The sequence below is a fragment of the Macadamia integrifolia genome, chromosome 8 (assembly GCF_013358625.1).
Source record: "Macadamia integrifolia cultivar HAES 741 chromosome 8, SCU_Mint_v3, whole genome shotgun sequence".
NCBI lineage: Eukaryota > Viridiplantae > Streptophyta > Magnoliopsida > Proteales > Proteaceae > Macadamia > Macadamia integrifolia.
This window is the reverse complement of record NC_056564.1, coordinates 2,450,897-2,468,321: the sequence shown is the minus strand read 5'-3', so window position 1 is coordinate 2,468,321 and position 17,425 is coordinate 2,450,897. Positions and strand designations below refer to the sequence as shown.

At 38.1% G+C, this 17,425-nt stretch overlaps 1 protein-coding gene across 1 annotated transcript; it reads right to left on the bottom strand.

Moving 5' to 3' along the window:
* Positions 1-548: 548 nt before the first annotated feature.
* LOC122087162 (RNA-binding protein 25) lies at positions 549-13,132 on the bottom strand. The gene is made up of 7 exons (XM_042656183.1): positions 12,173-13,132; positions 10,237-10,288; positions 9,230-9,319; positions 3,538-3,602; positions 3,209-3,367; positions 3,021-3,111; positions 549-923 (listed from the first exon to the last, which is right to left on the bottom strand). The coding sequence occupies exons 1-6, from the start codon at positions 12,914-12,916 to the stop codon at positions 3,043-3,045; spliced, it is 1,179 nt and encodes a 392-aa protein (XP_042512117.1). The 5' UTR covers positions 12,917-13,132; the 3' UTR covers positions 549-923; positions 3,021-3,042.
* Between the last annotated feature and the right edge of the window lie 4,293 nt (positions 13,133-17,425).

The following is a 17,425-nucleotide window of genomic DNA, read 5'->3' as shown; positions in this document are numbered from 1 at the left end:
CTAGGGTAGAGATTGCGTACAAAAAATAATCTTAATCAAAGTAATTTTACTTAGGTTACTTGGTACCAAGAAAAAAAAAACTTACAAAAATTATAGAAAGGTTACTTAGCCAAAATCTTATTCTCCAAAATAACCTTCAATCAATGCTAGATCATTATTCCATAAGAGAATGTGAGAATATTGTTATTTCTGAAGGTGGGATAGGGGGATAAGATGAGGAACAAAGGCTCAAGTTATTGCTGCTTTCATTGCCGTCTCTCTCTCTCTCTCTCTCTCTCTCTCTCTCTCTCTTGCTTCTGAAGATCAAAACTATTTGAGAGAAGTAATTCCACAGAACTCTTCATCACTAAAGAAATTGTCCGGTCGATACACTTTAAATCTACGAACCAAGGTAAGATGAATTGGATTGGAATCCCAACAATTGATCCATGCCATTGAGAATAGCAAAGAAATTCGACTCTTTTTCAGAAACAAAGTAATTTGACTCAAAATTTGGCAGCCTAAGATTGATAATAGAAGAAATGTCCAACTAGAACCAAATAAGATCATAAGTAGTTGAACTGATAATTTTTTTTTTTTAATAAGAAAAAGAAAAACTTCATTAAGTAGAGAGAAAGTGAGTTACATTATTATACAACCTGAAGTTGTAAAACTGAGATCGTTTTGCTATTGCCATTGTGCTATCCTCCCATTACTGGTACAACTTCGTTACTGGGCTTGAAACAAAAATAATGCTAGACGGAAATCTATACACATCCAAAAAAATGGATATACACTCCAATGCCATGAAGTGGTATTGTAACCAGAAATCAGTTCTCCAAGATCTTCCGAATAGCTCCAAATCTCCCTGATTCTCCATCCATAGTCTCTCTCCTGCTTCATGCCAATAAGAAGTCCCCTAAAGCATGCTTCAAATGTATTTCCTGTCATCATATAATCAGCACTTAATGAGACAACTTTCTTTGTGTATTATACAGGTAGACCATCCAGAAATGTTATTCGTTGCATCAGTGACTCCCACACAAATAAGGATTGGTTGGGTTCACATGAGAAAAATTAGGTATAACTGGCAAAGTAGTATTTGTTGGATTCACCTGAAGAGGTATAGGGTGATAAGTTTGTGCAATCCATTGCATCACAGGATGAAGAGTCATGTGAGGGTTTGAATTATCTTGGTTATATATAACCTTACTCCTATGTAACCACATGAAGTAGCATGTAATGATAAAAATATTAAAGAAAAAATTCAAATTGTTCTCAGGAACAGAGTTGAAGAAAATAACATGCTTAAAAGAAAGTGCAGAAAGAAATTCAGCTTTTAGTCCCAATGGGCCAGCTGCCCAAATCCTTATAGAAAAGTCATATGGGAGGAACATATGACCAACAGATTCCCAATAGATTAGTTTAGAATAGTAATTGAACTAATATTGAAAATTTTTGTTGAAATGGAAGAGCCAAGAATGAGAATACGAGAAATTTAGAAAATAGAATGCTTTGTAACAAGCTTTACTAGATGTCCCAATAGATTAGTTTAAAAGATCAAAATTCTTGGAAATCCTACAATGTTTTCAGTTATGAATACACATTGCAGAAGTCTAGACTTAAAAGCTTTGAATTTTACAATGGAATGGGAGTGATTTCGATTCTGGCAAAGCTTTTTAGACTTTTTTTCCTGTGATTTCCTACAAGAATTCTGGAAAAAATACCTTCTGAATTGTTGAAGGACCAATGTATTCTAGTTCAACAATGAAGTTTTTTATCTGTTTTGATTCAAGTATGTTTGAGGTTTGATTTGATTGACTTGATAAAGCTAACAAAGGAAACATGTTGGGATGAACAAGGGGACCTTTATGGGTATTTTGTTGTTTGGAGAATTTTACCTAATTGGGGCATTATTGCTGAACTTGATGACTTTTTCGTGTCGCCTTTGAGTTTGGCTTTCAGCCATTTGTGCCATGTGAAAATTCTCTAATAAGGAAATAAACTCTGAAATTTTGAACACTTATGAAAAATTTTCTATCAAAATCAAACACAGGTTATATATATATATATATATTTTTTTTTTTTTAGGGGAAAACAAACAAGTGAACAGCATTTCATCCATGATTTTCAAACTGCAGAATTTTTACATGGCAAAAAACGGCTTAAAAAAACTACTTTAAAGATTCTTACACCAGAAAGAAGTAACCAAGTTCAACACCAATGCAAGTTAGGGAAAAAAATCCCTAAACAATAAAATACCCATCAAAAACTGTGTTCATCTAAACATGTTTCCTTCGTTAATCTCATCAAGTTGGTCAAATCAAACATTGTTACCACCAAACAAAGCTCATAATGCAATACCCACCATTTCCTGCTCAATCTCATAAAGATATTCTCAAACCCAATACCTACTTAAACCAAAATATACTGATCTTTCACCAGCTAGTACAACTCAAAAAGTAATTTTTCCAAAATGGCAAAACCATATAGGGTGAAAGAAAAAACCCTCAAAATTTACAAATGTATCTTGATAGATACTGATTCCATCAAAATCACTCCTCTAAAAAAACATAACGAATCCATCATTCATTGCTCAGTATAGAGTTCAAATTCTTCAAGTATACATTCTTGCAATGTAAAGACTTAATCCAAACCAACCTCATATGTTTTCCAAAAATTTTGATCCTCCAAACTACGACGACTGGAACCATCAAACAGGCTTGGTACAAAGACTTTTATTTTCAAAATTCCTCTTATTAATTCCAGGTTTTTCCATTAAAACAATAAAATTTACAAATCTTTTTTTTACTCTCTCATTGCTAAACACTCGAGTCTAAGTTGCTGCTTTCTTGTCTTTCAAATGTACAATGTTGTAGATTATGGTAATTTGTGCTTAGTATGTTGATAGTGTCTTCTATATCAACTATGATATCCTTGTCACTGGCACATTGCCGCATTAGACATGCGGGGTAAATATTTGTAAGAATGTCAACATAGTTCATGGTATTTATCATCCGTTGTCACTTTGATGTGATTACCTTTTTGTAAATGTGTATTCCATCAGCTTGCTGGTTCATTATGAAGTTTACGGGCTCGATCTCGCCAAGAACCTTGTTGCTTAGCTAGTACCTACAACCAAGACAATAAATTGGTCCATTTGATCTCTCCCACATAATTTGCAGCCTCTTTAACAGAAAATTACAAGAAATCAACAGAAATCTCTCACCTTGTCACTAACGAGGTCTTTAACAGCGCTATTTTCATTGTTCTTTTTTATCTCAGTTTCCTTGGTTGGTAATTCATCTGGAATGACAAGTGGTGGGGCTATTGGCGCTCCAAACATGGCCTTGTCATGAGCAGCCTTGATATCTTCTTCCCTTCTTGCCTTGATTGACATGAAAATAAGTATCAGCAACCATTGAATTTCAATGCATAAGGAAAGTTCTTGTTCCACACGTTATAGTTCCATAAATCTTTTTGAATCTCAATGCAAAAGATTAGACTTCAACCCGCCGTCAGATATAATGAGAAAATGCAAACAAATGATAATAATACCTCCACAGCAGAAAACCGAAAACTCTGACCAATATGCTTAACCAAGACCTTGTCATCATCTGCCGCTGTAGGAGGGGTGAAAGGAGTAATCAGAAATAAGTACCTCATAAAATAAATGGTAACGACAAGTCATGAGATTCTTTGTAGGCCAATGATTTTCAGCCAAGATACTTTCAATCTGGAAATTAATGTGAAAATGTAGATGAGTACACCAGAATCAAGTAACAAGGTCATCTGCCAAGGACAAACACTCAGCATATTATAACCCCCCAACCCAATCGTGATCACTCATCAGTAGCATTGGAATTAGGTTAACATTTAAATTTAATTTTCCAATTTTCTCTTTTTTTTTTTTTTTTTTTTGTTTGGGGGGGAGGGGGGAGTAACGAAAGATTTAATTGAGAAAAACAGAGAGAGTGAAGAAATGTTCTACCAAAAACAGACATAAAGGGGCGGGGGGGGTAACCAAAGATTTAATTGAGAAAAAACATAAGAGAGTGAAGAAATATTTCTTCCAAAACAGACATAAAGTATCAATAACAAGAAGGCAGAGAATAGACCATGCGGGTGAAGACAAAAGGTACAAATGACTGCTCAGCAAGATCCCTAGCCTTCCCCTATTCTTTCTCTTTTTCTCCCATCCCTAAGTTACGGCATCACTTCTCCTCTTTCTTCTTGCTTAGTTTCACCTTTCCTTCCCGTTTCTCCTTTCTCTAATCTTCTATTCCTTGTTCCGTCCTGCAGTACTGGCCGCCCCAAAGGCTGGTTTGGATCTCCTTCCTCCATAGCCCTCACACCCCAAGATTTGGATCGAAGGTCTCCCTTCAGTCCCAAACCAATACCTGCTGTGAGATTGAACCAGGGATTGTTGCTGGTTCTACAGACCATCGCCAAGCTCTGTTCCAGTCTCCCCGATTAGCGTCCTAACTTGTTGCCTCTGGCAGATACCAACTGGGGTAAATAGAATCTTGGCAGGCGATGCCTCTCCTGAAATTTCAGTCCATTTGAAGACCCTATGAGAAAGATCCTCCATCTGCAAACCCTTCAACTTCCTGTTGGCTCCTATACGATGGCTAGAGGTTGAAGACAACATCCCTTTAGTGATTAAAATCATTAATTCTTATTTCCAAAAATCCCTCCCCCTCTTTCTTCCTTATTTCTGTTTGTCCTTTATTTTATTTTTATGCGAAGTCTACCCCTGGTCAATATATTTAAAACCCTATGGTATCATCTTCTTCATTAGCAACCAAACAGCCCATTGATATTCTGGTTAATTATGGTCAGGCCAATCCCCTTTTAACTTTGAAATATTTACAGTTCTGTCATTACCTTCCCACTATTGGCTATTGTGCACTCCCATTGGGCCGTAGCGAACCCAAACAGGTTTGTCAAACCCGGTATGGTACTGTAGGGCAAGGGAGATGAACCAAAGAAAAAAAAGGAGAATACTAGCCAAAGGAAAGAAGGATTTACCTGACAGAGGAAGAAGAACAGATCAATGGGGGAAATGGAAGAAACACACGGCCAGCTCATGGCTCCAAGTTTCGTTAAGGAAACTCCAACTGAATGCAATTCATTCCAATATTCCATCCCCATCGTTGGGCACATATATATAAATAAGAAGAAAACTTGAAATAGAAACCTACTCATTTAGGAAACTAACCCAAGCTAATCCTTACATAGCTAACCCTAAATAAATATTACAGGGCTATCCCCGACCAACCCTTACTAGACCAAAATTCCGGTTTGGGCCAGGTTCACCTCGGTCTGGGTTTCCAGATTGGATCGTTTCAGTCCAGCCACAATAATGCCACTGCATCACTTGGCATTGACAGGAGTGATGCATTATTTCCCTACGTTGTTCAGGGCAGCAGAAGCTAAAGATAAAGATGTGCTGGTGACTCATTACCTTCACAAATCAGAACATCATTTGGTATCCTATGTCAAGGCAAAATCTACTATCGGGAGGTCAAAAAAAAATTCTACTTGGAGACCCTATAAATGATGCAAACCAAGATGACAAATGGATCTGGGCTTTCAGCAACTTAGGCCACTTTTCCCTCATAATAAGGGGCCCTGTCTAAAAGTAGCTTGTCCAATGTCCTATTTGAGTGTTCCATATAAATTGTATTTTCTAACATGAGCAGCTTTCCTAAACAGTTTGGTATCTCTAAATGCATGCCATTCTGTGTTACTGATGCTGAAGATCTCCATCATAACATTCACAATTCGTTCTACTCCCCCCCCCCCCTTCTTCTTTTTTGGTATGGTTCTGTTTATTAGGGGCGTATATGGTATAAGCTTGTACGACACTTAAATCTTCTCTGAGGTGTTCCTTCACACCTCCCATTAATAAATCTTTAATTACTAAAAAATTAGATATGATATGAAAATCAAAATATAAAAAATGATGTGAATGAGTGACCAATCATTAAAGATTTTCAACTCTTATTGACTAAGCTGTTACCCTGCTTTGTGATTAAACTTCGTGCTCCTAGGTTGACACAGAGAGGAGGGTGAATCAGGGTCCCCAAAAATTCTCCGAACTTACTCCTGACACTCCTTCCCATGCTCCCCTTGGTGTTCCCCTCTTGTCGAAGCTCATAGTTGGCACTCTCCACAGGGGATTACAGGAAGGAGTGCCAGAAGTAAGTTCAGGGGAATTTTTTGGGACCCTAATTCACCCCCGCTGTGTCAACCTAGGAACAACAATTTGGTATCAGAACTCTGGTACCCTAGGGAGGAAGTCTAACAGCTTTGGGTTTGACCTGAGAGGTGGACCAAGTTATTACAGAGTTGTCAAATGGCATCAAATTCTGCAGCGGAGTATGTTCTTGAAGCAGGGCTATGGTCTACTTACTCTACTATTTAGGAGCTGAAAGTGGAAAGGAAGAAAATTAAAAGAATGGTAATACAACTAGAAGAGGCTGATAACATGATTAGTCCACTGGGGCACACAAATGCAAAAATGAAGAAAATGGCAGATAAGATGTGCAGCAGCCTATCCTCCAAGACTAATGAGTGCAGTGAACTTGAAGAAAAGATAATGTCATTGAGTGCTAATTTAGAAGAGGTCAACAGTACCGTGGATAATCTTCAGAGGCAGCTTACTTCCAAAGCTACTACAGAGTGCAGTGGGCTTGTAAAGGAAAATAAGCATTGTCCTCCTCCTCAGGAGAGATGAGAGATGAGAGATGCAGTCATAGTTGCTAGGCAAGGCCTTGGCTTCCAGGCGGTTTCGTAGGGGTCAAGGCAACTATCGCCTTAGTAAGGTACTGGCCTGGCTAGTCTAGCACTTGGTCTGATTGGTCTGGCACTTGGTTTGTTACTTATTTATGCCAAATATCATTTATTTCATTTACTAAATATATTATTCATAAATAAGCTAACAGCCCCTATTTGAATCCAACAAAAATAGTTTAAAAATTAAATTCCAAAAGGATAAAAAGTCAAATCCCCCACTTCAAGAACAAAAAACTGGATTTTTTATTGTAAGAGATAAGAACTCCAGAACACTTGGCACAATGTGGAGGTAATACCCAGCAGACTAGCAGAGACAGGTCAGAGGGACAGAGATCATCGACAATGGTCAGCAGGGCAGATTTGGCAGCAATGGGAGATACAGTAGAATATATTAGAGATCAGTTGAGCACAGCAGGTTCAATAGATTTCCCCATCAGAGGCCAATGAGGCAGTCAGTTCCTTCCACCAGGCATGGATCACCACCTAGTTGTCATAGACACCATCCAGCGACTAAGTCTCATTTTTATGGGTATTGCCACAGGTGCAATGGGTATTGTCATAGGACCAAAGAGTGCAAGCTCAGAGTGGAGACAAAAAGAGAGAATTATATGAAATGCTTCAGATGCCATGAGTTTGGGCATTTTGCCAAACACTGCACAAATACAGCATCACAAAAGGAGCATCCAGTAGGATGCTTTAGGTGCCACAGATATGGACACTTTGCAAAAAGTGTATGAGTTTGATTCCCAATACGCAGCAAAGTCAAAGAGAGCAGAGGCATCCCAAAAGGTAGCAGAGGGACAAAAAGGTGAGAAAGATGTAATTGAGAAAAGAGAGTCACAGAAAATGCATAAAAAGCCTATGACAGAAGCAGAGAGTGGAGAGGGAGTGCCTCAGTTGTACATATAGCACTTGCCACTTCCAAGGCACCACCCATGTTGGGTGTGAGAGTGGATACACCACCCAAGCATTGATGTGCACCCTGTTACAAATGGAGAGGAGCATAGTCATCAAGTTGTCGCCTAGGCAACAAGATGGCCCAACCAAGATTGGCGCCTTGGTTGTTGTGTTGCCTTGTTGGTGACTTGGCGTCACCTTGATTTTTACCATCTTCCACCACCTTGGTCGCCTTCTAGCCTTGATAATTATGGAGAGGGCAAACTCACCAAATGTTATTGGTGCCTCCTAAGTGGACTCTAGGTATTGGCAGCATGAGTCCTAGGTGCAGCGATCGGAATAATCATCAGACACAGTTGGCAGTTCCTTTGTATTTATGTATTATGTTAAGTTGTCATCAGATGGAGAATGCTGTGTTAGGCATAGAACAGAGCAGACATGATGAGAAGTGCAATGGCATGAGTGTGGCAGTCAGCAGTGTTGTTTGCATCAGTATGGTTGTCAATGTTGAGTTAATTGGTATCATTCTACATGGTAGTCGTCAGAGTGCAGCCCCATCATTTGAGGGGGAGTGATGTTGTTGTTACTAGATGCAGAAGACAGAGAGTATTGGCAGCTAGTAATGTCTACAGTAGTATACTGCAGATGGCAGTTGATGGTGTACATTCACCTGAGGCAACACTGGTATATGATGAGCATTGTTGGAGTAGATATGAGATCACGATGAACAATTGAATTTTAACTCATAGGATAGGAAAGATGCGTATGGCACTCCTCTAGGCTCTTGTATCCCATATTGGGCAAGATTGCTCTGGAGAGAGATAGAGAGAGGTTCTATGCAGAGTTTCTTACATCAAGAGGAACTATTGCAGCTCTTCGGTACTGAAACCAAAGAAAGTTTTCTTACACAAAGGGGAGAGTTCTTGAGCTAGGGTGCTCAAGTGCAAGGAGGATGATATTGCACTGAGGAGGAGTCCAACATGAGTCCCTTTACAATTATTGTCAAGGGGGAGAGAGTGCGTCTCAAGAGCTATAGCAGATATCAGATGAGATATTGGTCAGTGAGTGGTGTTGACAACAACACACATGCCACATGCACTGTGTACAACGAATCTGTTACTTATGAAGCCAAGGACTGAAAATGGTCTCTCATGTGATTTATTAAAACAACAAGTCGCTTGAACTTGTTTCTTTTGAGGCAAGATTCTCTTTGGATGTAATTGTTTTATATATTTTAGCTTAAGCCACACTTACGGAAGTCTCTAGACATTTCTCCACTTTAGAGGACAATAATGCTACTTCTAGTGAAGTCGTAACTTATCAAAAATAAAATAAAATAATGCCAAATGCAGTAAAACTCCAAAAAACTGAACAGAAGTATTACTAGGCTGAGATCCAAGCAGCAAAAGTTTAGCCACAATAAATCTACAGGTCAGAGTTAGATGGGTAAGCTAACGCCAAAGTTATACATATAGTTAAGCCAACAATTTTGCAGAACTTATTTTTCTCAGACATTCAGAAAGATAAAAGCAAAGCATGCCATAGAATGAACCTTCTATTTCTTCATCATCAAGTGGAGCATCCTTGTTGAACTCGAAACGTTCCCAACCAGCACCTATGCCCATTGCTGAATCCTTCTCAGCTGCAAAACAGAAGGGTTTCGGACTAATATAAGAATGCTGCAACCTTAACTTTGAGTCTGGTTTAACAGCTTAATCGTCTCTCTTGGAAGCAGGTACTGGTCTGCAAAAAACCTTTTAATGTAGATGAAAAGCTTTTTGTTTATGGAAGAAAACTCCTAACTATAAGATACCTGAATGACATTCATCAAGAAAATAATCACCATGAAGGCTAAGAGCGATTCATCTCCTTTAGGTTTAAGCAACTCCAGGATCTAGAAAACCAAATAGGAGATACCTTTTAATGTAGATGAAAAGCTCTTAGTTTATGGAAGAAAACTCCTAACTATAAGATACCTGAATGACGTTCATCAAGAAAATAATCACCATGAAGGCTAAGAGCGATTCATCTCCTTTAGGTTTAAGCAACTCCAGGATCTAGAAAACCAAATAGGAGATCTTTTCTGTTACAGAAGAACTGTGGTTTCATTTTTTTCACATTTTCTTTTCATCCTTCTTTCCCCTAAGCGTACTTTTCCTAAAGAGAATCCAAATATATAAATGTTGGAGGATGATGAATGAATATGGTCCTTTAGTATATTGATCAGACTTCATGATAAAACACTATCAACATAGACTGCTACACCTAGTCACGAGTACTTTCAAAATACTGACAAAATGAATAAAGATGAAAGCACCTGTTTATGGGAGAATCTATAAAACTTCCACAAACTTTATCTTTCCAATGAAATTTCAGCCTCAGCTCTTGAAGAAACAATTTTTCTCTCACACAGATCAGTTCCATTCTGGTTCTTGGTAATAGGTTTCTTAAAGGAAAAATAAAGGTAGCAAACAGTCACTAGATCTGTCTACCCAAGAAAGAGGTAGGGACAGGGGTGGGGAAGGAACACAATCTAAGGAGGAGAATGTAACAGTATACCAGTGTTTGTAAGCTGAAGCTTCATCTTGGCTTTAACTCGCTCAGCTGCAGTCTGCTCATCATCAAAAAACCAATTGTATGGGGTCATATTTCACAATTAAGGGCAATGGGAGGAGATATACAATATTGTTTTAGCCATAGTCCATATATAATATGAAATCTTCAAAGAATGATGTTTACTACTTTTAGGAAGAAAGAGGCATCCACCACCTTTTACAGTGGACAATCTGTTGCAAGTTCTTATGTTCAATAAATCAACATCAACTCACTTTAGAAAGAAAAAATGGTGATGAGGACTGTATAAATTTTAGAGAAAACTGAGAAATGACAAAAATTGGTAAAGAAAGAAAGATGGGGAAAATAAAGAACGCTAATATTTGTGCAGAAAACAAACATTAACGTGGAAATGTCATTAAGACATTAACAAGAGGCTCTCAGACCCCCCCCCCAAAAAAAATAAAAAAATAATCCAAGAGACCTACATAGTTCTTTATTAATATTTGCATTCCCAATGAACAAGAGGCTTTTTAGACGCAAATTTCAGAACACCAAACCCAAGATACCAGGACAGTTCTTCTTTACTAATGCCTCTTATGTTGATTTTCAATGAAAAACTAGTATTATGGAAATTGCAGCACCTATTTTTCCTCGATCAAAAAATTCCATTGCATGATAAAAGAAAAAAAAAAATATATATATATATATATATTACTGTAGATTGAACATTTCATCCATCAAACATGTTTTACCAATTAAAATACAAAAGATGGAGAATAGCAATTCTGTTCTCACAAAATCTTTAACGGTTGAACCACAGCATCAATTTCAGTGGTACGGATTAATATCCTCACGATGGAATTGTTGGTTTGCATTGGAGGAGGAGCTTCAACTCAAACTCTCTTTTGAAGGAAGTACATATAGATGAGACTTTCTGAGCATCTAATAAGCTTGTCCCCTACCAACAGTCTGACTCAAAGTAGGTAGTATGCCCAAGAAACACTCAAATTAAATATCCGAAGACTGGGAAAATCAATATCAACCCAAAAAATAATGTCCACAAACACAGTTCTATCCTCTTCCAGATTATGTTTCCATACAGGATAAAACCACCTTAAAGACCCAACATTAAAATCCTCTTAACATCAAATACGATGTTTCCATTTTATTCTAACAGCAGAACTTCGTGAGTCCGTGACACTGATGTCACATTCCAGCATTCAACAGAAATGCTCAATTCCAAACACACACACACACACACACACCAACAAGAATTGTAACATTTCGCTGCCGTTTGATATTTACTACCATACATCGGATTACTTACATAAAGCAGTTTAAGCCATGTATCAATGTTCATAAATATCCTCCTAAGTTATAGTTCTCAAGTTGAGGATACCATGGATAATGACAGAGCTTCCTACTACAAAAATGGGTGATTCTGCACATGAAATAATGATTACTTGAGTAAAATTTAGTAAAGTTGCTAGACCGAGAAATTCCTCGGACCCATCTCAGTGGATTCAAAAACAGCATTTTATCTCCCTGACTAAGACAGCAGGAGAATAGAAAAACCTATAAATATCTATCATTCTATAGCTCTTCAACAGAAAAAAGTTGAATGATGGTATTGTATACACTTTAAAGAATACATCAAGCAGTCAACTTGTGAAAATAAACACAAATGTACTACTCTGGCAGTCTTTTAGCCTGTGCAACAACAATCGTGATTCATATTGCCTACTTTGCTAAGGTCCACCTTCATACCCAACAACGTAAATGAGAATAGTCATATGGTATGTGTACTAGAAAATTTTCAAATACAGAAGACACACTATGGTGATAAAAGGCCACATTTTATTTCCTTTCTACAACCAACACTTATACGAGAAGCAAACTGGTGACAGAGAATGAAGGTCATTTTAATTGAGAAACTAACCATTTCAGCGTATCCATCAATGAGTCGAGAATAGTCGATCCCACCATTCTTTTCGTTTTTTTTACTCTCATCTCTGTTTTCATACCGATCGCTTCTACCCTTTTCCGACCTTGGTTCCCGAGGAGACGAGCTCCGGCTTCTCCTTGCTCTCCCTTTTCCTTCTCTATAACCTCTTGGACGCCTTCTTTCTTCATCCGAGTAGCTCTGAGACCTGCTCCTCCTTCTCTTCGCGCTTCTTCTCTCCCTATTTATTCTCTCTTCGTCCGAATAGCTCCCAGACCTGCTTCTCCTCCTCCTCTCGCTTCTTCTGTCTCTCTCTCTTTCCCTGCTCGAAGAACGAAAACGACGCCTAGAATCATGGCCATCTCTACTTCTACTCCTCCTCGAATGCCTCTCTCTCTCCCTACTAGAAGAACGACGCCGACTCCTCCTTGAATCATCCCTGTTCTGATGGTCCAAAACCCTTGGTTCGTCTTTGGAGCTCTGCTTCTTCTTGAGTTTGTTTTGAATGCTTTCGAGCTGTGCTTGTTTCTCGAATATTGAAGTTTTCCCTGGACTAGAAGCCCTAACGAAGCTGCTAAGAAAGGAAGATGATGATGGAAGAGCAGAACCTCTCGCAGGAGCATTATTGGTGGTGGTATCTGAAGACTGCGAGGAGAATCCGAGACCTTGTTTGAATCTCGCAGCACCTTCACCTTTGCGCGTGAGCTCGTCATAATAAGCAGCGGCTTTATCCTCCTCCATTGATCAGTTTGAGATCATGAACCTTTTTTTGAGATCATGAACAGAACTCTTAAACACTAACCTTAGAAACACAAATTACGCAAAAAAAAAGGTTCAAAATAGAGAAGCCCTAGATTGAGGAAAACATTTCTTCTTCTAAGTGTTTTTCTTTTTGGCTAAATATTTCTTCTTCAGAAGTTCTAACTTCAAAATCAGAGAAGAGACTTTCAAACCGATACCAATACTGATACGGATTGCATCGGTCAGTCTGCTACTTTGGTCCATGGTTTCAAGTATTAGTATCATATCCATCGTATCGTGATCATATCAACCTCATCAATCGTATCATATTAGTATGGATTGAGATCGATCCCCGATCCTTGATTGATCACCCGTATCATTCCAGGGGTAGAGAAAAAAAATATCATACTTTTTCTGCAAACCAAAGGCCAAAAGTTACCGATACCAACCAATCCCATGGAGACCAATACCAATACCAATACTAATATCAAGAACTAAATCCTTGATCTGGTCGGACCGGATCGACATAATATTTATCCCTTTTTTTTTTTTTAAATAATATTTTGGATTATCTTACCTGTATTTACCTTACCAGTAGATCGGTATGGATTGAATCCGAGGATTGGTCTCGATAGATACCAATCCGATGATTCAATTTTTAAAACTATGATTAGGAGAACATGAATAATCATTTGATAAGGGATTTGATTTTAAAAAAGTTAAAAAAAAAAAAAGAATAGTGTCTTGCACCACCCAAATATATTAGCCCGTGAAAATTACCATCAGCCCTTGAAATAGAAAAACTCTTTCATCTTTATGCTCTGCATGCTCTCATTGGTCTTTACATTGATGTAGGATTACATGATCTTTGAGTAATTTCTTGTCTTGTTTTTTTCTTAGGTAGGTAGGGATTTGATATTGATAGACTTCTTCTACCTTTAAATCATAGAAAGCTAACTCTCAAAAGGAAGTTTATATGGTTGTTTCCAAAAATCTGCCACACGTGTATATGTGTTTGGCAACAAAATCCTCCCCTACGTCACGGTCAGCTGACCTTACTGGTGTGTGCGCAGGTGTGCCAAAATCCTTCATGATCGGATTTAATAGTAGATCTGACTTCGATTAAGCAATTTGGGCTCTCCTCTTGCCTCGATCGCTCCAAAGACTTTTAATGTTCATCGTAAACACGTGACGCAGGGATTGAAAAAGATGAAGACAGTTGAAAGTAACTCATAGACAATGGGAAAATGTAATATTGTCTTTATTGATATTCAATATACCAAAAATATGACCAGTTGTTCTCTGTTGATGTTGAATATACCAAAAATAAGATCTGATGTCTCTGTTGATATTAAACATACCAGAATCGTGATCTGCATCTCTGTTGATATAAAACATACTAGAGATGTGATCATTACACTATGAACTGAAGTACATTACTTAAATGAATTATGTGACTTCGAATGGAAAATACTAGTCTAAAACATAAAAGATTAAAAAAAAAAAAGACTTGATATTTGAGTTTGTTTGATATGTTGATGATGCCCTCTTTCTTCCACCATAGTCATTTTTATAGTTTTATTTGCAAAATCCTGCTCTCTTGGCAGTTTCGTAACTGTAGGAACCCATTTGCCATGTCCTTAGTGGGGTAATTATTGGAAGTACACTCACTTTATTGGTTGTAACTGCCTTAACTGCTTAAACCATGTACTTGTAACTTCCATGGAACTAACCTACGTTTGTACAAACTATTTTGATTGACGATCGGTCAAGCTGGCCGAAAAGTCATAATCGATTAGTTGACCATAAAAAGTCGCAATGGTTAGCTGATCGTAGAAAATCACAATGGATTAGCTAACTGTAAAAAGTCAAGACGGTCAACTGACCGTAAAAAGCCACAATCAGTCAGCTAATCATAAAATATCACGATCAATCTTCTAACCGTATTCGGTCAATTTGCTCGATCAACATGATGGTTATTCTGATCGATCAACTCCTTATACAAGGTCACTATTTTTTAGACAATTTGAATATCGATCAGCTCCTTAACACAATCGGTCAATAAATTGACGTTGATTTATTGACCGATTGTCTTGTAAGCCAGATTTGCTAAAATCGGGTACCAACAATATGTTGGACAAGTTCACGTCAAATGGCAAACCTTAGAATCATGTGCTCACAAGTGATAAGATTCCATGAAGCAACATTCTTGAGACGACCCCCAAGTCATCCACTGGAGGACCAAGCACTCAGATCGTCCTCATGTCTATCAATCTCTTAGGGATCGACCTCTTAGGTCATCCTCTAACAGATTGTACTCTCTGGTTGCCCCATGTATATCAACCTGTGCGGCCCATGAGAGACAACACTAAGTCACTAATCATAACGAACCACCTTGAGGTGACCCGACCCAAACAAGGGTAAACGATCGACCTAATCCCGACTTGCTTACCAGGACAATCTCGAGAATAAAAGACTGCCAGCTCTGCATATCTTATCACTTGGGGCACACAAAAGCTATATCTTTAAGAGATCTGCTCTTATTAGACTAATAGCAATCCAATAATTCTTTAATTAATGTAATAGCCAAATAATTTATTTTTTTATTAAAGTTAATTTGAATTTAAATTAGGTCATCCCTTATCATTGTTTTTAGAGGGGAATTATGTGTTTTTTTCATATTTTGATAAACAATATATAAAACCAAGCTTAAAATCATGGTTAAATTCAGGGTTAAACATTAGGGTCACAACCAAGGTCAATATCAGGGCCAAAAACTAGGGTTGGACTGGGTGTAGAAACCACATTTTTGTCACCCCTGGAAGGGTTATGCAGTGATGAAATGGGAACCCCCTAAGACGCGAATGGTTCATGTTTTTACAGTCGAAGCTACATCCTCACCCTAGGCAATACTTTTGCTTCTGTTTTGGCATATTATGCTCAAAATGAATGAAAATGGCTTCAAAATGGTTTTATGGCTTTGACATGCATAGAATTGACTAGGACTACATACAAACCATGGACCGGTCCCAAATTGAGCCAAAACTCCAATCAAACTAAACCCCTTGAGTCAAATTGAGTCAGAGTTGTACTGACTCAGAGTCGATGCCAGATGCATTATGGTCGACGCTATCAGCATACAAGTAGAAGTAAAAAAAATCTAAAACTAAATTGGCCCAAGTGCAATTTGTGTTGGGTGTTGTGATTTTGTAAGGATTGTGTCAATCTTCCGCTAAATTTTGATCCAATCTCGTATCTTGATACCCAAGGGCATACCTAGACACAATTTAAGGCCTTAGGACATCTAGAAGGCTATAGAATACAAATGTGCTAATTGCCTACACCTTGTGGGAATTCACACTTCCCATAAATACACCAAATATCTCTTTAAGCATAGAAGAAGATCACACCCTTAAATGGAGACATTATTATATCTTCCTTGGTGATCAAGGAGCCTTCTAACTATAAATATATGACCCATATAACGCCCCAGCTGTTGTCTAAGAAGAATGTGATGTCCAAGAATATGACAAGCGTACGTTTAGGAGATCGGTGAGGTGTCCCCACCAAGAAATACAATAAGTACCAAGGGCTTTGGGAGATTGGTGAGGGTGTGCAAAACGTTAGTCCTACATCACTTAAGAGGAGTTTGTTAGGCTAGTTGATAATCTCTAGCCCCATTATCCTTGGCACAATATTATCCTTTATACCTCATGTGCCTCAAGGTTTTAAGATAAGTTGTGCCATATTAAGGAGACTAGAGGTTATCAACTATTCCAACAAATTCCACCTAGGCGATGTGGGACTCAAGTTTTGTACACCCTCATCGATTTCTCAAACCCCTGGCACTTATCGTATTTTTGGTGAAGACATTTCACCGGTCTCCTAGACGGGTCTAGTATACTTGCCGTATTCGTGAGTATCACATTCTTCCCCTTTGGGCATAATGTCCCACTATGGCTTCACACATTGTCATGGTTAGCCTCGATACTATTTGTAATGCCTCAGCCCTATTAATCTTGGCACAATATTGTTATCTTTAGCTTATAGGGCTAAATGTTTAAAAAAGTGTTATGCCATGTTAAGGAGGCTAGAGGTTATCAACTAACCAACAAATTCCCCCTAAGGGATGTGAGACTAAATTTTTACACACCCTTAATGATATCTCAAATCCCCTAGCACTTGTCACATTCTTGATGGGGACACCTCATCGATCTCCCACGCGGGTCTTGTATGTTTATCATATTTTTAGATATCACAACCCTTCCAACATTTTGAGGATCCTACACAATTCACATAGTCATACAAACATGTATCCAACATCCTCAGTTATAGCCGCATTAATTCGCGTTTTGGAATTGTAAGGAACTACTTTGCATCATTTTGAGCTTACTATACCTGAGCAACACTCTTCCAACAAAAAATCATCCTTCACGAAGTTGTAGAGGGGTAAGCCTTTTGTCATCCTTTTTTTTTTTTTTTTTTTTTTTTTTTTTATGTGCCAAGTTA